A 21,128-nucleotide genomic window follows, 5' to 3' on the forward strand; every position below is an offset into this window, starting at 1 on the left:
TCCCTTGACATTTGATACTGCGGTTCCAGAGTGTCGGTTCCTACTAAATAATTAAATTTAGAAATTAAGACCTGGTATCTTTGTAACATGACAATGGGATGGATTTGATTATAGGAGAGCATTATAAGATCCTTATACGTGTATTGAAATTCGTCTATAACTTACACTACACATTGGCATACACATATGTCCGCTTACAATGATCTACAACTACACGTTTCTTGGCTTGCTAACAATGATGATCCTAACTTCGCGCGGGATCTTGTAAAAAGCCAAAGTAGGGAACTCGCATGTAGGTATGGGGTCCAACTCTTCTGGAATGATGCTTCTGATGAGAGAACCCCGAACCATGTAAACAGCGCCATTAGCTACCTTAGGTAGGTTACATAGGTAGACTAATAACTATACGAAGAACTTAAAGGAAGCTAATGAGTAATTATACGTCATTAGTGACCGCTTGAATAGATTAATTGCATCGTTTGAATGTTTAGTGGTGCTAAAGCATATGTATGAAGAGATGTAGTTATTATAAGTGGATAATATTTTTTCAATGCATATTCTATGAAGTCGTTCTTCGACCGTGCTTTAGCCCCCATCACAATACGCCAGTACGCTTACTACGCGCTGCTTTTATTATTATTCATGATACTTCATAACTACCTGTTATGTATTTTTTCTACTATTACGCTTTCAAATATCCGTCCCGTGAAATTTATTATGTTAAGCCTGATAAACGCCGATATTTTACGTGCTGCTGCTGTTTTAAGCCCGACGTAAGCTTTACGAGACTTGCATTCTATTAATGATCAGTATGTAGTATTCTGCACGGATAGCGCGAAGAACTGTGCTTTATTCCCCGACTTTCATTCCAATCCAGCGCTAATGTCGTTTAATAGACTTCGTAAGGAAGTTATATAAAATGTATCATCTGCCGGCATTCAATATACAATACATATACATACCTACATACTTGATATGTACACTTCGCCGAACTGCGGGATGTCGCGGAAAAGAGAAACAGAAGATAGAAAAAAGGAAGGAGGTAAAGCCAAGGAAATACCTGCATCACTCCAACGTAGCTTACCCCTTGTACCGGTACATCGCTAAATATACGATTAGAAATCTTTGCCGAAACCTGCCCACGCTATACGGTGGAGTCCGCCACGTGGAAAAAGGAAGCCACCACCTAAAGTATGGGTCAATTTCGCGTGCCTTCTGATATTGCCGGCCCTATCAGGCAGTATCTCATGCAGATCTAAAACGCGGCTACCTGTGCTAGGTATTACCTGTAAATGTATCTAGGTACTGTGTACATAAACTAAAGCATCAATGATGGAGAGAACTGGACTCAATTCTGAGTGGTCCGTGTGCTGCCCGATTGCAACGGTATCTGACTTAAACCAACCTTGAACCTTTTTCATCATCCTGTAAAAGCATCATTTACATATACTATATGTCAATTATCAACATGCCTGCCTTTATTAGGTAGGTATTTATTGCATTGCTGCCAGATTCTTCCTAAACCGGTCAATCAGATATTTCTCTTTCGTCGTTACAACCCTTGGTACGGACCACATGAGATATGGAACTGTCGTGACCTCACTCGCCTTATTATTGCCTCCCTTAGGTTATCCATCATCCAACCTCACCAACTAAAGGCACACCGTGTTTGCTAGCTTCAAGTTAAATCGCCTCTTCTATCCGTATACGTATTTACAGTTATTCTCTAAAAAAGGATTCAAATCCCGATCCTGCAGCTAGGCCACATGGCAAATGACTAGGTCTACCCTGTTCGTTCTGGAATAATTCTATCATCGCATCGAACTCCGTTGTAATATTGTCTCACCAAATCTCTGGACGCGGCTAGATGCATCGAACATACGACTAGCGGTAGGTTGAGCCAAACCGGGAACCCGGGATGCCTAAGTGATCAGTCTCGTGTCCCGTCCATATCTGCCGGAAGCAAATAGCCCACTCAAGTCCCATCTCTTTTATTCATGCGAGATGGATTCATATCGATATCGCCTCTTTATGTCCGCCCCATTTAGGGGCACGTAACCACAGACAAAAAGAGTATGGATATGCAGGCAATCAAGTTTCGAGGTTTACTGCTACGTTTACACTATTGTGATCAAAATACCAAAGATGGGCAATGAAGAGAGCATAACGATCTAGACTAGCCTGGAGACTAGCCTGGATCTGATAGACATCACATACCCACAGGATTTCGTGGACTCCCCTGTCGCGATGGCCCAAAATACTAACTCATACTTACGGCTACACTTTGCAAGAAGAACCCATCCAGTCAAGTTGTCGAGTTGCCATTAATTCAAGGAGAGGAGACAGCCGAGTAACTATGAAACAGAATGGCAATCCTATCGTAATTTCATAGGTGGCTACCGGTTATCCAAGCAACGACGGCGTTAACCCTACAATATCAGATTATTGTAGTGTATGATTCTTCATTCGGTGATACTTGGCTCTTAACAAATTCCTAGCGCCGTCGATAGATGGGCTTTCGCCCCTCCTAGCCGAATTCTATCCGCAATAGTTTCTAATTTGGGCGTGGTGCTTGTCAGCATTTTTTTCTAGTACTATACACTATACTATAATATTCTAACGCCTGATCGAGAAGAGCTTCCTAGGCTGTAAAAGCTCATAAGATTAGGTCAGCTCAATTTTCTGAAACTAGCTACTGCTGACCGCTATCTAGTTTCGTTTTCTAGAAGGCTTCAAGGTTGCTTGCGCCGTCTTCTTAGCATGAGATGATCCATCCGTATCAAATATCATAACGAGCGTGGGTCAAAGAGGATCTGTGGCAAAATATTCTTGCGGTGACGCCGTTGCTAAGCTGGTTTTTATCACATTGGAAATGTCTAACGCCGGATAGAGAAACACTCCGTCACAATAGACAGCTTGGCAAAAGCAAACCCATTCCTATGCAACTAATAATTTGGGGGCAGCATTTTTCCAAATACCCAAACATCCCGAGCCATCAAGCAAGGCCAAGCCTCCCCTACCGATATACGGCGATAGCCGTGTCAACTCTCCTAGGGAATTGTTCAGCGAACGTCTACAGCGTACGGAATCGGACTTTGAGTTGGACGGGGGCGCCCGTGTTCCCCGGGTCAGTCCTTACACAGCATGCGGCAATATCCCAGTTCACCGATGTCAGAAATATCAATCTGTGCCTCGCTGTTATTTTATCCTGTCAGCTCAGGTATCCATATCTCCTTTTAATGCCGTGCAAGTGGCATGAGCATATGTAAGTGTAGTGTAAAGCCGAAGAGCTGGCTCCAGCAAAAATAAGACTCGTCAAAACAGAGCACGGCTCGGCCCCGAACGCGATGAGCACATGATGCCATTGCGCACCGCTACTCAGCTAAATTGAGTAATCGTTGTAAACACAGTACATATCGCACGGTGATGAGTCGCTGTGTATTTTTCTTACTATACCTAAGTAGGTATTAATATGAGACGGGACGCGGCCGACGTTATCATTTCCCGTGATCACCGTCGAAGCCGTTACTCCCATCGCCACCACGATCGTGAGATCTTTAGTCAGATTGGCCACGACATATAATTTGCTACGAGGACATATATATTTTCTACGGCTTCTAGCGTATTACATACGCCGACATAAGAAACTTCTCACGGCGCTACGGATATCGATCGGGATATGCCATGTGCCTCTGTAACACGGCGTGATTTATGACCGTATCCTAGTTACATGGTGGATACTCGTGGACCGACTTTGACGGCTTGTTTCACTTTTTATACCTAAGTGTTGCTGGCTAGTGTAGTGACCGGGTCACTAATATACATATAAAATATGTGTATAATATATACGAGGATAATGAACCATTATACGTTGGGTATTACGTATTTGTACCTCAATTTGTACCTCAATCTTATCTCACCGCCACCAAGATATCGTACGTCAATCCACGCCTTGTTCTAAGCTAACCCCCCCATACATACATACACTAGGTATTCCCTGCTTAAAAAAGGGGACTATCAGATAGCTGCTCTTAGCCAACGTCTCTAGTGTAGCGAGTCACGTTCGCTTTAGCCATGTGTATCATAACCCGGCATGGCATGGCTCAAACAGCACAAAAGCAGAAGAAGCCCTAAAACTTGGCGATCTCACACGTGGCAGGTAAGTAAGACAAGACGCGGGAGATTGCCTCTATGTACTTGGCGCCGGAAACTCGAACTGCTCGGTACATATCCCCTCCCCTCCAACTGCACGAAATGGCTTATTGTTGTAGTGTATGTATGTATACACTATACATTTGTTTACTTCGCTGATAATTCTAGAAACGGGATAGGTAAAAGAACCCTTTGAATTCTTAACGACTAAACTAGGACGGCGAGGTTTTTTGGTGTTTTTTTTTTCTTTCTTTTTCCCCTTAACTAGACTTTTATGCATAGTTACTATGTATGTGCATCGTGGATCAATCCACGTTTTTCTATGTATGTACGCTTGCTACCTACTCTCGGGCTATTGTATTGGGCCCGTCGCACCGAAACCGAAACCGTCTCTGTGGTCCCTAGACGCAAATTCCCGTGCGGTCTGTTTCCCGCTGCGCTGCGGCTGAACCTCCAGACGGGTATGTAGACATTCCACGTGGTGAAACTTACGTCCGCATAGTCTTGAACTTGTTTAAGCCGCTTGCGTTACTTGACATATTAACCTACCTACCTTAGGCATGTACATCGGCAGCCAAGTGCCATCTACAAGCTAAAGCCAAAGCCATGCGCAGGTTCTGCAGTTGGCGGATGCAATGACAACCCCGGTTCTCCTCCTTACATCGGAGCGCTTCACATACTACTATGTATATCACATTCGTACGTAGTGTACAATCAATGCTTCCTTCTCCCTCGAATCCAGGTTGAGTCCAGGTTGTCTTCCCTTGGGTCGGGCCAACAACCCAGCATTTCGGAACTTTTGTACGTTCAACAAGGCGAGCCCCTTGCATATCTTCGCAGGACCAATCCCAAGTCGCGAGACCGCATTGAACCCCTTACCCGGTAAGGCTGGGGTTAATACCCTTTTTATTGACGATTTACCATGGTACGATACGCTTCACATCCTGTTTCGTCCAGGTAACCGGTGTCGCCGACAATGGTTCATCTCCACTAAATCTTCTAAGCTGAGTTCTTCTAGAAGGAAATGTCACCGGGATCAGCTGCGGCGTAGCCACGAATAGTGTATTCAGCTGGTTGCCTTTACGAGCGTTGGTCAGAGCTCAGGAGGTTAACATATGTATGTATGTACAATACATACTCGACGAATGTCTACCGTATACATACACTATGAGGTAGGGTCTCGCGTGAGCTACAAGGTCGCCCTTTAACTCAGGAAATGACCGAGCCATCCCGCCATGGATGTCTCTGTCTTGGTTGGAATAAAGTTCGACCATCCGACGGGTGGAATTCGGACGGCGATGACGACGACGACAGCCGACCAACTCTAAGAGTGAGGATGGTAGTAATCAGGTTCGTACTATTTGGATTCACCGACCTACGGATATGCAGTCGCCTACCTATTGGGTACTCGACGCGTTTTAGAATTTTCTGGCCACGTAAGGTCCGCTGTTGTTTATTCCCCGGCTCGAACCCTGACCATCCAGCGAAACAAGTGCCCACTGAAGCTGAGGCCGTTTATGCCTCGAACGGGCGTACCGCTTAGATATCCCCGGGGCGGTGAACTTCGCGTGTCTGACTGATGATATAGACGCGTTGACCTTATCCCCTAATCTAGGTTCTAAGGTTTGCCTTCTATGTGGTATTGATCTCCATTACGGACAACATCATTCAGTGTTTCCGCCTTCCGCGAAGGCATATATACGAGCTTCGATAAGTTCAGCCTCTTTGTTCGCATCCCGGCTTTGCGACCTGCATGCTCGGGCCATTTAGTGTACCGACATGGCTTACATACGGTGAATATTCGTGCCCGTAGTGGTCTGATATTTGACTCCCTTGAAGAGACTTTCGGCCGTATTACTTGAGCATTCCCCGGTGGCTTCCGGTTACGCCCTTTTTAGACCGGCAGCGTGCTTGCGATTCTCTTACCGAATGTGAGACGCGATTATGTAAATATTTTATGTGATAGATTGATGGTAATACGTAAAATCAACTATTAGATTTACATACCAAAGATTCTACAAGATGAAGACCAAGTTCGCGGCTAAAGGGACACGTCATTCTGATACCCACCTAGGATTCTATGTAACTACGTTCCGAATATCTTTCCTCTTATGCGTATTAGGTCAGTGTTGGGTTTAGGTTGCTGTTTTTTAGCAGTAGTACATGGGCTCGTCAAGATGTTTCCGTGTCAAACCAATTACGATTATTGTCCCGTATACTCGAGACAACCCAATAACTGAGGTCACTACGTAGTACTCTATGAACTTACGCCAGTTGATATGACTCGATTTTATACCTGAGGTTAGAACTAGGTATCTTTCCTAACGGGTTAAGGTATGGTAGTAGCAGCATTTTAGGACCCCTTTAACCTAACCTCTAGCAATGCCGGCTTCTCCATACGATATATCTCTCCATCACCAGGAAATTGTCACTTATGAACATCACACAGCTCTGAAAATATAGATAACTTGGTATAAATATATTTTGATTGCTTTAGTCGTCACTAAGCGGGTATCTCCGGTGCCTTTCAGTTCTTCCTTTGACCTATCGTAGACTGATAAACTGCTACCCTTTTATCTCATCTAAGGTAGTTATTAGGAGACATACAGGTGGACGATAGTGGCAATCCTGTGTAGAAACTAAATCCATACCAGTTTCAACAAAAACCAGTAAGGTAAACTCGACGCTGCTAGTGTTGAGTAAGGGAGCTTCCAGGTCCCATGTTAGAATCACGAGGGCTGCAGGCGATAAAGAATATTACGTGGCTAGTTTGGAGCCAGTTTACGTTACACGATCTTTTCTCCCTGTGAAGCTATTTTATTTATTTATAGTATATCCAATAGTTCCCTTATTAGGTCGACTACGTTTGTGATGGCAGAGGTACGTAGAAAGGACTATATGTATTTACGTTTGGGACCAACTCCATTCGTGCTAAAACAGTCTTGAGCTTCCTCTTAAGTGTCTATAGTTACGACGGCAGGTAATTACGAAGCTCGACGCATGTTGGCTTTATAAATAGAAATCTATATGGTTTTATATAGTCACGAAAGGGATAAGAACAACCTCGCTGTTCCGCAAGAACCTCCACAACCCACCTCCAGATAGTTGTCACACTTAGAATCCTGGGGTATACTTTGCTGGAATGTCAACTCGTCCGTGAGATGTTCCGCCGTGATAGCATGCTGGAAAGGTAGATGGTAAGTTAGAGTACGAATGTAATCGTGCACTATGTATAGGTATTTAATCTTTGATGATAATAACACTATAAGTTCTTCCTCCGAAAAGGAACGTAGTCAAATATTAAAGGTATTCAGAGTGGTATTACCACGTGAAATAGATCCCCTCATGTTTTAACCCACGTACGCGGTTGCCTTGGGAATAGCCTCAACCTCAAGCCAGTTCCCCCGTACCAACCCCTCCTCGTTGCCCAGCACCTGACCACCCAGGTGGCAGACACCTACCAGGCAACGAGATACACCTGCCCAAGTACCTACTCACGAAGTAAAGGTTATATATACTAATTGCAAACCAACTTTCAACCGACGCCCCCCGCCCGGGCGACTTGAGGCCAGAGAAAACCCCACTGTGGTGTCTTATGCTGGACCGTTCTTCCCAAAAAAGAACGTGACTTGACAGCAGATGCCCAACGAAGCCGGTTTTTCGTAGGTCCTGGGTTCGAATCCCCTGCCCCTATCCGAGGGGATTCGAACCTGGGACTGAGCTTTTTTGTTTTTCGTTTTTTTTTCTTCTTTCTTTCTTTCGTCTGTCCGCGTCAACGAATATTTACTTGCCTGCATACACACTGCATACGTGCGATATTAATGTAGAATAATTATTCAATCAAATCCTGCGCGTCCCTAATATACTTACATATTTTCTACCAGCGCAAACCGTCGTATCTTACGTATCTAACTGACTTCATGATTTGATATATGGTTTTTGATATATGGTTACTGGCTAATACAATAAATACGTCCTAATGACTTGTAAAAGTAGTAGCAGTAAGCCAGATATGATTAACTGGTGGGATTAGCCTGCAAGAAATGGCGCAGGGTTAGGACACAGCAACAAGGTAAGTTTCTATTCTCATACGATACGAGGCGAGACCAAATTTTTGGATATGGACTTGTAACTTCGCCGATATATAGATAGCATCAGCCATACACTGGACTAGGCGTATCGAATCAAGACGAGACAGCTCAAATTTCTAGCATTCACGACTACAACTTCAGGGGTATATACCACTCCTTCTCCATCTCATCTCAGACTATGCTAGCTACTCTTTCCCCCGTGATAGTAGGTACTCCCTAGCCCGTAGAGATGGTTAAACACAACAAAAAAAAAAAAAAAAAACGCTCAGATGCGAATATACCGGATCCTAACGCCAATGCATACCTACACAACTTGCAACTTGAACGCACCTCTATTATAGTGCATTTTCTCATTCTAACTCCGCGGGAAAGCTGCTGTTGCCTACCCCTGGTGGTTGCGAGGTGTGTGACGCCGAACCCTGGGGGTGGTGGTACTGTCCGCTGGACGGACGACTTTTATTCACGCGCAGTGGCTCGGGTATGTAGCTAGTGCTCCCCACGCTATGAGACGGGGCATGGCCGTACGGCGCTGAGTGCCCCGGTGGTGATGGTGTGACGCGGCCGAAAGGGGTAGACATCGGTCTGGGCTGTTGCTGCTGTTGCTGTGGATGATACGGTGCCGTGGGCTGTGGTCCCTGAGGGGCGGGATATGCAGGATAGCTCATAGACGAGTGATTCGAATGGACACTTCCACTCTGCACGCTCGAACTCGTGCGTTGATGACCCGTGCTCTGACGTTGCGCCGTAGAAGAAGCGCTGGCTACGAGCCGCTCCACTAAGACACCGTGGGCTTTCTTCAGCGTCTTCTTGACGAAGGAGGACATGACGAAGTTGCATCTTAGCTCGACGTCCTTAATACATGGATTAGCTCTAGCCTCTCACCATTAACAGGGCTAAGAATATATATATATTAGGTATATATGGATTAGCTTAGCTTAGCTTACCTCCCGTAGATAAAGACCCTGCCTCGGCGCTCCAATCCCCAACTCAACCGGCTCAAGCGGTTCTCCCGGAAGCGTGCCGCCGAGGCTCCAGCGCTCGCGGATATCCGTGCCCATGGGGGCATACACATGGGTCTGGATGCCGTTCGGCAAGTCGTGAAAAGCAGCCGTGTAAGTGACGTCTCCAGACGCGACGCCGCCGGGCAGATAGGCGATCTTGTCGGTCATGCTCCACCAGGCGCAGCGGCGCTCCTCGGCGGGGGCGTGCGGCGGCGGGTCGATGGGGTGCCGCTCGATGACCAGCGGGTTCAGGTCGATCATCTCCACGTGGTTGTGCAGGAAGTCGACGACCACCTCGCGCGTGATACCCGCTGGTAACGGCGAGATGGTCGTGAACGTGCTGCGCTTCGACAGGGCCATCGCGCACCGCCTACATGCACATACGGCGATTAAAAAAAAACCAAAATAAAACGAGGCGGAACGATACCCCGAGGGCGAGGCTGGGAACGCGCCAAGAGAAGGGAGGATTGCACTAAGTTAGGTTAAAGAGAACCTTGCGCTATCTGGGAACCGGAACCCTAGGTAAGAATGACTCGCGGAGAGGGACCGCTTGTAATAGGCAGCGAAGGCGGGATGAGCGTGAGATTAGGTAAACGAGGAGTGAAGTAGGTATCTGTTAGCCGCGGCAACGAGTCTGCGGGATCGAACTTAGAACAAACAATTCGTTGGATACCTGTTATATCGAACGAAGGTAAGGGATCTGTATGTTCTACTATAGTAAGCTGATTAACACCAGTGACTATAGGATCAAGATTCAAAGTTAAGAGGAAGCAAGCAAGTAAGTAAATAATAAAAATGTCAAAAGATCCCAAATGATACCTAATAGTTATGTATTTCAACAATAATAACTACCTCCCAAAATGTTCTACATATAATAAAGGTTCATCCGCACTGCATAGAAAAGTGTTTCATTAACCAAAAAGCCGAACTCTTACAACTGCTAAGGTTAAAATAAAGACGAAACAGGGATCATCGTCCCTTCGACTGATTGGTCCCGCTTGTCAGGCGATCAGCAGGGTGCGTGCAGCGTTGGCGTTTCTGGTCGCCTCTCCTTGCATCATGAGGCTATGGTATTCATTCGGCTTGGGGCTTGACCACCCGTAACCCGTCCCAAAAATAGAACGGGCTTACGGGTTGATATGCACTATGTACTCCGTCACGAAATATCCTGGTTGGTTGGTTCGTTCGTACGCTATCGATCCTAGAATGCCTAGGTACCTAGATAACTCATAGATGAAAACAGTATTCTTTGTCATACCAATGCTGCAAAGACTAGTACAACAGTTGGTGTAGTTAAATATATTTATATCTTGTCACCCAGGTAGTTCGCGGTTATCTTCGCCCCCGACAGGCTGAGCGGTGACCGGTCTAACGGTTTTATAGTCATTCATTATTCAGATCCCGACACCACAAGCCATCTATAATAGGTAGCTCCATGGTAGCTTAGATCTGACTGCACCACCGGGAAAGGAATCCCGGCAGCTCGCATGCCGTAGGAATTTCTTCTAGTACAACATCGAGCTTCCACATCTTGCCCTCTAGACCGCCATGCGCAGCGTTACTCCGGCCTCCTATACCGGCCGGTATTAGTATGCCAAGTGACACTAACCGTTCCCATGCTACCGCAGCGACGCTTCGACCCCAAGTCCTTGCGCCCGCTCCCAGGGCTAGCATACCAGACGAAGCTGACTGCACTCGTTGCTTTCCCATCTGGGAACTATACTCGTCATATGCCATGGCAAAATTTACCGTGTCAGTATGAGCGACGATGTCGAGACGGGCTGCTGAGATGAGTAGCGCCAGCTCTAGGTCCGACAGTGTTGCTAAAAGATGAAGTTTCGATTCCGAAGGTTCGAACGAAATGCTGATTGATGAGGGTGAAGGTATTGATAGATCCAGCGAGGAAGCCGAAACTGCTGAGAGAGGTAGAATGCACGATGTAAGAAATGCCGGTACGGATTTCGTCGTATAATAGTGGTATTCTAGATGGTCCTCGAAACTCGGGTCCTTACGTAGAGCCTAGAATGCATCAGTAAAGTGTACATGAATGATAGAAAATATACCAGTGACTACTTACCTCGATCTTCTGCTCCCAGTAATCTCGGAATTCGTATAGTCCTTTCAAACTAGTGTCGAACCCTTCTTGACCAAGATCCTCCTCGTCGACGGATAGTCCCTGCTTACAGACATCCCAATAGGCTGCTAAGGTTTTTGGAAGAGACATATAGACATATCGGTGGCTGAACCGACTTTTTACTCTCTTCTCCAGACTCTCTACCACATCTATTCTTGTAGTTAACCCTAACACTGCAATTGGGGCTTTCCTTGCCTGAGCAATATCGAATAGGTTGTATAACAGTGTTTGGCGCGCGTGTGTCGCAAATAAGTCGAACTCGTCAATAATAAAGACGACAGACTTGGAAGTTACACCATCCTCGGCTCCCGTAATTTCTGCGGGATGGGATAGGAGAGCCAACAGCGAAGCCATTGTATCGGCATAGTTGTTTGTCTAGGTTAGGTTAGCCCCTGTACTGCTCGATATATATATATATTATATAAAGCCTTTATACCTTATTTATCAAATCATCTTCGAGATTCATCTCCTTGCCGAGTTGCCGCCAGATCTCCCTAAGAGCTAGCTTATCATCGGTGTGGATGAAACCGTTGAGGCGAACTACATGGAATTCCTCCTGATGTTCGGCTCTTAGATTCGAGATGACTTCTTCCATCAGCTAGTACAATAATTAGCAATCTCTAGCACCCGAGGTAAAAAATGTTTAACCATACCGTAGTCTTTCCAGACCCTCTTGCGCCAATAACCATCATCGAATTGCCTTCGCCGGCCAAGACCGTCTGTTCTACTAGTTGGAACGCTTTGTCGTAAGCTTCGGTCTGACCACAAAGCTTAATGCGACGGTTTCCAGAACATCGATCTAACAGCACACGTTGCATGTGTCGCAGGTGCTGCTCAAAATTTGGAATGCTGGGAACTTCAGGCGCGCTCGTCACACGTATCTGTTTCTTCGGGGTCGCTTTCGCGCCCGGTAGAATATCGTCTTGCGAGCAATTCCTACAGATCCAGTCGCCTTCCGGGATGACAGGTACATCATAGCACTTCTGGTGCACCGCCATATCGCAATTCTCGCAAAAGATAATCTCATTGGGCGGCTCGGAATCTGGCTTCGAGCATATAGCGCATACTTCATCGTCCTCGTCCTCGCTATCTTGCGTCTCACTCGCTTCTTCTTCAGGAGATGGCTTATTAATAGTGACGGCTTCTACGATCTTTCCTCGGGTCTTCGGTTTCGTGGGTTTCGTGGGCTTCGCCTGGATGTCCTCAAAGAAAACCTCATTCTCCTTCCCACTATCTCCGTCGTTAAACGCGACATTCTTGCGTGGCCGACCAACCTTTTTCTTCTGAGGCGATAGTATCCCCTTAATGGGTGGTATCTTGGTAGGTGACGTATTTGCACTGCGCCTTGGGAGCTGAGCTTTGATTGATTTTGTGCTAGAGACGAGCGCATCGACCGCGACCTGAGCCTTCGGGGGCCTCCCCCCTTTTTTTAGTGTATCTACCCGTTCAGTCTCATTCTGAACTAGAACAGCCGACTTCTTCTTCCGGGACTCCAACAAGCGTGTGCTTACACTCTTCTTCGAGGAAGCGCTTGGTGTCCCTACAGTACTCTTCTTCACCGGCGGTGTAGATTGAAGCTCATCATGACTCTCATCTACTGTCCCTTGAGCACCGCCTATCTCTTCATCCGAATCGGGCACTTCATAGATGTTGCTAGGAAGGCGTTGGCCAATATTTGGTGGCCTAAGGCCGAGCTTCTTATGCTTGATGGGGAGGTTCTGTACTTTTTTAGTAGCTTCGCTATCTCTTTGAGATTCGGGCACTTCGTAGGAAGCATCGGTGGTCGATTTCGGTTGGTTGGCGCGGGTACTACCCTTCGCGCCCCCTTTTCGATTTAGTCCAAGGGCACCACCAATGGCAGAAGTAATGGCGGAGAAGCCTTTCGGGGTCGAGGGCGAGGCGTTCGCAAGACTATCAAGGCGGCGTCTCTTAACGGAAGCAGTCGCGCTTGGCGTGACAGCGGGCGACGAGTCCAGCTCATCTTCAAGACGACTTCGCTTTCGTCGGTTGGATGTAGGAGTCTGAGCAGTTGTCATGGTGCTATTGGGAGTGCGTATATGACGACAGCGTAGATTAATTAAATATTAGCTACAAGGAACTTGGGCCATATTAAGATATTCCACTTCTGGTGTTTTAGTGGTTTAGTGTTTGAATGTTCAAAGTGATTTGGTGTTCCAAGTGTCTAAGTGTTTTAGCGTTGTGACGTTTTGGCGGTTTATGGCTCCTCGCGCACCTGTACAATAGTAAAATGGACCCCTAAGACCCATTAAAACGCGACACGCTTATTTCAATTTACGCGCTCTACTCCAACCCCGCTAAAACACTAAAACAGAAAAGACATTAAAATATACACTTAAACGTCATACGCTGCGCGAGGAGCCAAAAACCGCCAAACCGTCAAAACACCAAATCACTTTGGACATTCAAACACTAAAACAGCAAGACAGTAAAACAGCAAAATAAGACCCCACGCCAATCATATTTTCGACTCAAATATTTTTAATTAATTATTAATCAAAAAGCTACCGTCTAGCAAGCATCCTCTCAATAATTCAAAATATTGACCTCATATTATTCCATTCATTCATTCCAGTGATAGGATGCAATTGCGCATACAATATAAGCGACTTCTTACAATCCTTTAAAGAGTGGAGTATGCTCTCAATCATGACCAATATACTACTACAACATGAAAAACAAAATAGATCTTCTCATGGGATCTCAGTCTTAAAAAGCCTAACTCAAGCACATCTAAGCCTCGGGTGGTCCTAGATTTCAAACCGCCTATACGGATTCTTCGTATAACCTAACATTAACGCCTTTATTCGGCTTTCCAACGATCTCCGTCTCGATCTGTTGCGCGTACCAGTCTCCGTGGTATTCGATGCGCTCGTATTTCTGAAGGATTCGTACCACTGGAGTTAATTAGTTAGCATTTCCCCCTTATACCCTCACGCTAAATGAGCATAGTTTGTCTAGATACTTACTGCAGTACGCCATTTCGGTCATGGCGAAATTCTCTGTATTAACATGAGTCAGTATAAATTTCTAATATTGATTATGTCTCGCGGAATGGGAACTCGTTGGTCGACCCGACTAAGGGAATATAACCCCTGAGACACTAAAAGGGAGAAAACTCAGTGTTACATACGTCCTACACAAATACGCGGACCACCGTTGAAAGGCAAATACTGCCACGGTTTCGGTGTCCAGCTCTCCCACCTCTCAGGAGAGAATATGGCGGGGTCTTCGAATTTCTCCGACGTTGGGGGATATAGATCCTTTCGGCGGTGCATTGAGAGGGAGCTATAAACCACGACATCGCCTTTCACAACCGCAATAGGTGGATTACCCGGGCCGGTCGGGAGCGTCGTGTCCTCTAACGCGGTACGTATGTTGAAAGGCACGGCGGGATACAATCGTAAGGTCTCGTTTAGAGTGTGTCGTAAATACGACATATTCTTGAGGTCCTCGTATGTGGGAGTTCGCGTTCGACCGATGGAGTTAATGATCTCGCTACGAAGTTTGTTGTACTTCTCGGGATAGTGGGATAATTCGTAGAACGCCCATGAGAGTGTTGCGGCTGTCGTGTCGCGTCCGGCTAGGAGCACGGCGATGATCTGGTCGCGGATTACCTGACGGTTACGTGTATAACGTGCAATACTGTGTAGGAAAGTAAAGTGCTTGTCAGAGTTCGACAGCTTCTCTAACTCTTCTTGTGGCAGCGCCAATGCTTGCTCGATGTACGGCATGATAAATTGCTCTATCTTCTTGATTCCGTCGTTATAGGCACGACGGGAAATTAAGGATCTGAATGGTCTATATCGACGCGTTAGAATAGCAAACGACAACCACAGGCTCAAGGTTTATATTGGTCATTACCCAACTGTTGTGAGCATCATTTGGATTCTTTGCACATCGTCAAATGCTTTTACAAACTCGCCCTTGGGACTTGGCTAAGTTAGTAACAATAATCTTAACGATATATTTGGCAGTAGGGGCTTGTATACTTTCGCAGACTATCAACACTCGCTCCGAGGAGGAAGTCTGTAGTCACATCGAGCGTCATTCGGTAAAGAAGGTCCATAATATTCACCGTCTGTCCTGAGGAGGGAAGTATGGTAAGGAGTATGGATACCCATCTCTCGAACGTCGCTAAGTCGCTAACCCTGTCCTTGATGAACATCGGCCTGATCAAGCCGCGACTATCGTGCCAGAGCTGGCCGTCAGTTGTGAAGATGGAATCACCAAGGAAAGGCCGCCATAGATCGTGGAACTCTTCCCCCTTTCCGAAGTCAGAGAATTGGGTAGTGAGTACCGCCTTAACATGCTCCGGGTCCCTCGTGAGTATATTTCTCTCTCTCGGCAGGAATCGGATCTCCACGCAATTGGGGCATTCGGGAGGTGCCGAGTCGAAAAAGCTATTGAAATGCTTCAAGAGCTGGTGATTCCTCTGCGCTTTGGCCGCAGCGTAGAACCACATCATCGCTTTATATATGAGTCAGGAAAGTTGTTTTCGAACTTAAATGGACACCGGCTTCCTCGCGCGGCTCCCCGAAGCTGGGCTTACCCGTGAAGGGATCATTTGCAAGAGTATGCGCACGCGTGCCGCCTATCTTTCTAATCCTAATCTCGTGTCTTGTCCATTGGACCGCATAGTAGACTGCGATGAAAACCAGCGACGATACACCGGCTACCGCAATATGAGTGAACGACACGTCTGCCAGCATTATGACTTGACGCTATCATGAGTATCTAATAATACTCGCAATATATGTGCAATATACGTGAACGAAGACGTTTCTGTGTTTTGTAGATATATATTCTGGAGTCTATCGTCTATCAAACCTCAAGATGAGGAAAGAGATGAAGTCACTTGAGAGGTTTCCGTGACGGGGACCTCGGCATGTCAGATTTCCCCATCCATATTAGAAATAAAAGTCCAGACTCAATTGGCCCTCCTAGGGGGTCCCTGGTCAACAATTACGAATTAAATGCGATGCGAGCCCCTCAATTGATCTCATCCTTTTAGTGTATAGTACATGTCTATGCCGATACTACAAGTGACGTAACAGCTCAATTAGTCCACCACCGTCTAGATGATGATGATGATGATTACGATGATGAGAACGTTAAAGTGCATTAGTGGCTATAGCTGGGTAGCTACAGCGAGCGCATCAATGGCGCTATTGAGACGTCTAGAGTACCTCCTCAAAGGGAGACAGAGCTAGAGTTCCGCCTGACATAAGAAATCCTCCACTTCCTATCCCCAGCCCCTACCTGCCTACAGCATTACCCTCCCTGGTTGGGGAAAACCCGTCAAATACGCCTTATAACAGAGATAAAATTACCCTCAGCGCCCAGCAGTGCCCAAGGAGACCATCTAGATGAGATTTGGCTCACTATATCCCTCCATGTCCCGTTCCCCTAGTGGCCGTCGGAGTTTTCCATGTCCATGTCGCCCGCCGCTTCATGGACAGGTTGCTGGGGAATAGGTGCTGCAGAATACAGAGTCCACAAGTCTCCGTATTGGAACATCACCTCCTTAAACCGCTCATCATCGCACTTAGAGCTCTTCCAGTACGGCACGCGCGTGAAGATTTCATGCCGGGCTACAGGCATGTCCGGTAGGCCCATTGCACGGGCACGTCGCCGGTTGAGGATGGAGACTTTCTCGCAAATCGCCAACATCTCCTGAGAGTATGGCTCGAATTTGGGCCACTGGCCAGCGTAAGATCGGATGTAGCTGACATACTTCATGTCAACTCGGAGAGCATATAGGCCTTTGGTGTAGAGGGCGTCGAGGGCTCTTCGGATATTGAGAACATCGATCTTCTCTAGAATGAAGAACCTTTCCTCATTTAGAGTTCCGATTACCTCCGTCCCTTTGATGATGTTCTTGAGCTCCCATATGAATGGCGCGACCGATGCTTCCATGTCTTGCGCAGTCGCCACCCATGCGTTAAAGACGCCATCTGCGATTTCCGCCTCTCGTCTGTGTGCCTCGACATTGCTTAAGCACTTTTCCAAGTTATTGATGGGCTTTAAGAGCATGCCCTTGAAGAAACCGAAGGGCTGTGCGTGGTTTTTAACTCTAAGACAGATAGCCTTCTGTAGACAGTATCTGAAGAATGACAGGTTGTTCTCCCAAATTTCGTGAGGCAAGATTTCACAGAGGTCTCGCAGAATCTCGTCTTCGTCATCGCCGATTCGCAATCCCCAGGTAAAGAGGTCGGAAGGGCTTCGCTTAAAAAGGTGTACCATCATCTTCCAAAACTTGGGCAGATAGGCTGTGTTCGCTCTGGCCTTGACCATCGACTCGTCGGCCTCGGTCCAGATTATCCCGAGCTCTTGGTCTCGTGAATTGTCGTTAATGCTATAGAGAAAAACATTGTTGAGGCCAGCATAGCTGAACCTAGGTTAGTAAATGCTTACAACTGCTATAATAAGAAATTAATTCTACTTACTCGAAGCCATGGACCTCGTTAACAAATCCTGCAGCAGCCATTTTGGTGATCGGTTTTGGTGTTGGATGTGTGGTTGTGTGGTTGTGATATGTGATGAATAAAGACTTCTTCTTATTCGTGAGACTATCTTACTTGATGTGGTATGATAGTGGATGAATGAAGATCTGGTTCTGGCAGGTAAGTCTCTAGAAGTTGGGTTGGGAGATTGTTGTTTGAGAAAATCGAGGAGCTTTCTGTGGGTGCTGGGGGTATGTATTTATAAAACTTCTTGCTTGGAGGAGCCTTCTCAAAACTTATCTGCAACTTCTCTCCTTAGGAAAGACGTGACACGGTTATCTATACCATACATTGTTTGGCAGGCAGTCTGTTGCCTGTATCAGGGTGTGTGAGTGAACTGTGGAGTATGCGAAGGGTCCCTCAGTCATGCGTTACCAGACTCTTGGGTCAACTTATTGCTGTATAGGCATAGTCGTGACTCAATAATCTCCTAAGTGCATGCTATTGTGTATGAAGGGCATTCGTTTCTTAGAGACTATGCGTCAACAAACAATACGTACCGACGCACGACCCCTATTATTAAGGCATATAGCATGAGTCAAGATAAGGTATATGGCAAGAGACAATGCTTGCCATGATGTACGTATAGAGAAGCAATGCCTACCCAAGGTATCAAGCGCAGATACGTACGTACCAGACGTACCCCCAGACGTACGTACCAGATGTACCTCCAGACGCACGTACCAGATATACCCCCATACGTACCATACGTACCATACGTACCAGGCGTATCATAGAAGAAATTTTCACCTACTCATAGTAGTCACGGTCCTGGCAACGGCTGAGGGTTGTTATGCTTGTAGCAAGCAGCATTTATCGGGACGTTCGATAATTTCTAAGGAAGGAATGCCATTATCCACATAGCAATGAGGCCACTATGAGATTTGTTACGTGTTTGCGTGTGGGATGGGTGTTTCTTTTATCCTGTAAATTATAATAAACTAACACGTCCACCCATTAGTCCAGCCCTGCGTCACTAGGATGATAGGATTTTAACTAGTCTTCTACCGTAGGAGCTTAGTTGACGGAAGTGCCGGGGTTCTATGAGAGGTTCCTAGAAGGAAAAGGATACCTTCGGTACGTTAATCGCTGGTTTTCATGGCTGTTAGGATGCTGACGAGACACCCAAAACAAAGGATATCCTTTATTTGTACAGTTTGAGCATTCACATCTAGGCTTAGAGTTCCTTAGGAAACAACACCCATCCATACCTTTGAGGTTCATCTCACGAAACGGAGAGGCATACTTTGTAATAATCAAGCAGCGGTTTGGGCAGCAAAATAGTGAAAGGGGAGGGGGGTTGTCAACAAAAACTCCTGGCGTTAGTTGCTAAGAGGATAAGGGGGGCGGGGCATATTTTCACTGCAACGCACAGTTGTTGAATGGCGGCGAAGCTATACAGTATTTGTTTGTGACCGATATATCTATGGAGGGATAGATTTTAGTTAGGTCAGAAAAGCAATATACCTATTCGTTCGGCAGAACTATTAGAAACAGCTTGGCTTTGATGTATGTCTTTAGGTTTTAGGTTTGGCTTATATAGTACACAATTATGCAGGTGTTGATAGCTCTATGCATGATTTGATATGTTTGAAGGCATTTAATAGAATAGTTATAGTTGATTTCATGCTATTTGCCATGGGGTAGAGAAAGAAGCAAGGAAACAGCTTTGGCACTGAAAGGATCCTTTATTCTAGATGTCTCGTCTATAATTCTAACATTATTTTCACATTAGATTATGTGATTCCTTGATTCCTAAATTAAAATGTATCGCAGAAACAACGCCGTAATTGCTAACGAGTAATTACGCTTTATATGTGACAAAATGTCAAACAACCTTTATAATGTATACGAGGCACTAGACCAACGCATGGCATGAAAAAGATATCATCCTCACAAACAAAATAGAACTCTTCCTTATCGCGGTTTATCATGAATGATCCTAAACAAGTTCTTACTTTAAACGTGAGTGTTAGCTCTGTTGTCAGGGTATAATTGGGTTAGAGGTAGTTATAGGGGTATATCTACTATATAAGGGGTGCGCACTGTCCTCATAAGAGCGCATATAAAAGATAGGTATTAATAGTTTAATTATATCTATACTGAAATCCACTCTATGTAAGGCACTAATCAAGGGCATAATCTGACACCCATCCTTTGAAAAAGCTTTCAGGACTTAAAAATACTTTAGCACTTTATATCTCTTTATATCGAGAGACTCTTAACTACTAGGTAAGTTTTTACATTATTAATACACAGTCAAGATATCCTCTACTTTCAAGTCGCAACACCAGCCCTAGCATCCCCATCATCAGGGGCCCTACCCTGCCTCCTCTCTTCTTTAACCGCCTCTCTCTTAGAAGCCTGCTCTTGCTTTTTGCTATTCGACATATCAGCAACTCCTCTCCTCTATTATCTCTAAAGAGTTCTTTCTAAAATGGTACACCCTAAACTCACCGATCAAGGTCGCTAGCTAGATCTGGTTGAGATCCACTGGCACCCGGCTTGCGCTCAACCACGTGAGCTACGTCGCCCTCGCCCGGAGGACGCATTTTATCTCCATCAAGCTCTTGGTTTCGACCGACTTGCTCGTGAGTGCGGCCATACTTTTCCTCTCCAGCGGGCGCGCCGTGGATTCCGTACCCTAAACTTGAAGGTACAGCTTCACCGAGGCCGAAATGTTGACCAGACGGTGAGCGCTCGTCTACGGGCTTTCCGTGTGTGTGGTGTTCCGCGCTGTGCTGCTCTGAAGGGTTCGAAGAAACGGGGTTTCCTTGCGTCTTGTATGCTGTATCCTTAGGAGGCTGTGCAGGTCCTGAAGGGTTCATCTTGACTAATAACTGATGTCCAGTGCCGTTATAATATTTATATTATTATATATACCTAAAGTATATCATACAAGATGGCAAAATAGTAATAGATAGGTTGTGTATTGTAAGGTGAAGAGTTATATTGAATCTTTGCTCTGTGACGCAATAAAGACAGCTTCCAGTCGATGACGTCGATAGACAACCCAGAATAGGGAATTACCCAAATGGTTCAAACGCCAACTAAAATAGTGCGGCCGCATCAGTTTGGTGCCACTCATCCAATCAGAGATCCAGCACTTATAAGGGTGATATATAGGTAGTTTGATAAAGACCATAACTATCTTCTTGAACAACTCCGGCCAATCGTATTTAAGGATATATACGTTGCAATACCTGAAAACGCGTATCGAATTTAA

General features: G+C 45.9%; 5 protein-coding genes across 5 annotated transcripts; all 5 read right to left on the reverse strand.

Annotated features, from left to right (window-relative positions):
• Positions 1-8,418: 8,418 nt before the first annotated feature.
• Positions 8,419-10,145, reverse strand: F5Y00DRAFT_116204 (uncharacterized protein). Its single transcript, XM_048003971.1, has 2 exons — positions 9,188-10,145; positions 8,419-9,094 (listed from the first exon to the last, which is right to left on the reverse strand). Exons 1-2 carry the CDS (start codon positions 9,602-9,604, stop codon positions 8,594-8,596), a joined length of 918 nt encoding a protein of 305 aa, XP_047863487.1. The 5' UTR covers positions 9,605-10,145; the 3' UTR covers positions 8,419-8,593.
• Positions 10,146-13,606, reverse strand: F5Y00DRAFT_116206 (origin recognition complex subunit 4 C-terminus-domain-containing protein). Its single transcript, XM_048003972.1, has 4 exons — positions 12,032-13,606; positions 11,815-11,976; positions 11,322-11,753; positions 10,146-11,263 (listed from the first exon to the last, which is right to left on the reverse strand). The coding sequence occupies exons 1-4, from the start codon at positions 13,412-13,414 to the stop codon at positions 10,688-10,690; spliced, it is 2,553 nt and encodes an 850-aa protein (XP_047863488.1). The 5' UTR covers positions 13,415-13,606; the 3' UTR covers positions 10,146-10,687.
• A 208-nt stretch (positions 13,607-13,814) lies between these two features.
• Positions 13,815-16,318, reverse strand: F5Y00DRAFT_241143 (cytochrome P450). Its single transcript, XM_048008337.1, has 6 exons — positions 15,949-16,318; positions 15,389-15,866; positions 15,261-15,329; positions 14,530-15,197; positions 14,366-14,398; positions 13,815-14,293 (listed from the first exon to the last, which is right to left on the reverse strand). Exons 1-6 carry the CDS (start codon positions 16,106-16,108, stop codon positions 14,163-14,165), a joined length of 1,539 nt encoding a protein of 512 aa, XP_047863489.1. The 5' UTR covers positions 16,109-16,318; the 3' UTR covers positions 13,815-14,162.
• Positions 16,319-16,428: 110 nt separating this feature from the next.
• On the reverse strand, positions 16,429-17,886 carry F5Y00DRAFT_271093 (uncharacterized protein; the record flags this gene model as incomplete). The annotated part of the gene is made up of 2 exons (XM_048012731.1): positions 16,429-17,787; positions 17,846-17,886. 2 exons carry the CDS (start codon positions 17,884-17,886, stop codon positions 16,806-16,808), a joined length of 1,023 nt encoding a protein of 340 aa, XP_047863490.1. The 3' UTR covers positions 16,429-16,805.
• A 2,286-nt stretch (positions 17,887-20,172) lies between these two features.
• F5Y00DRAFT_116234 (uncharacterized protein) lies at positions 20,173-20,892 on the reverse strand. Its single transcript, XM_048003973.1, has 2 exons — positions 20,360-20,892; positions 20,173-20,282 (listed from the first exon to the last, which is right to left on the reverse strand). Exons 1-2 carry the CDS (start codon positions 20,728-20,730, stop codon positions 20,180-20,182), a joined length of 474 nt encoding a protein of 157 aa, XP_047863491.1. The 5' UTR covers positions 20,731-20,892; the 3' UTR covers positions 20,173-20,179.
• Between the last annotated feature and the right edge of the window lie 236 nt (positions 20,893-21,128).

This window comes from Daldinia vernicosa, assembly GCF_022497035.1.
Source record: "Daldinia vernicosa strain CBS 139.73 unplaced genomic scaffold F5Y00scaffold_33, whole genome shotgun sequence".
NCBI classification, from domain to species: Eukaryota; Fungi; Ascomycota; class Sordariomycetes; order Xylariales; family Hypoxylaceae; genus Daldinia; species Daldinia vernicosa.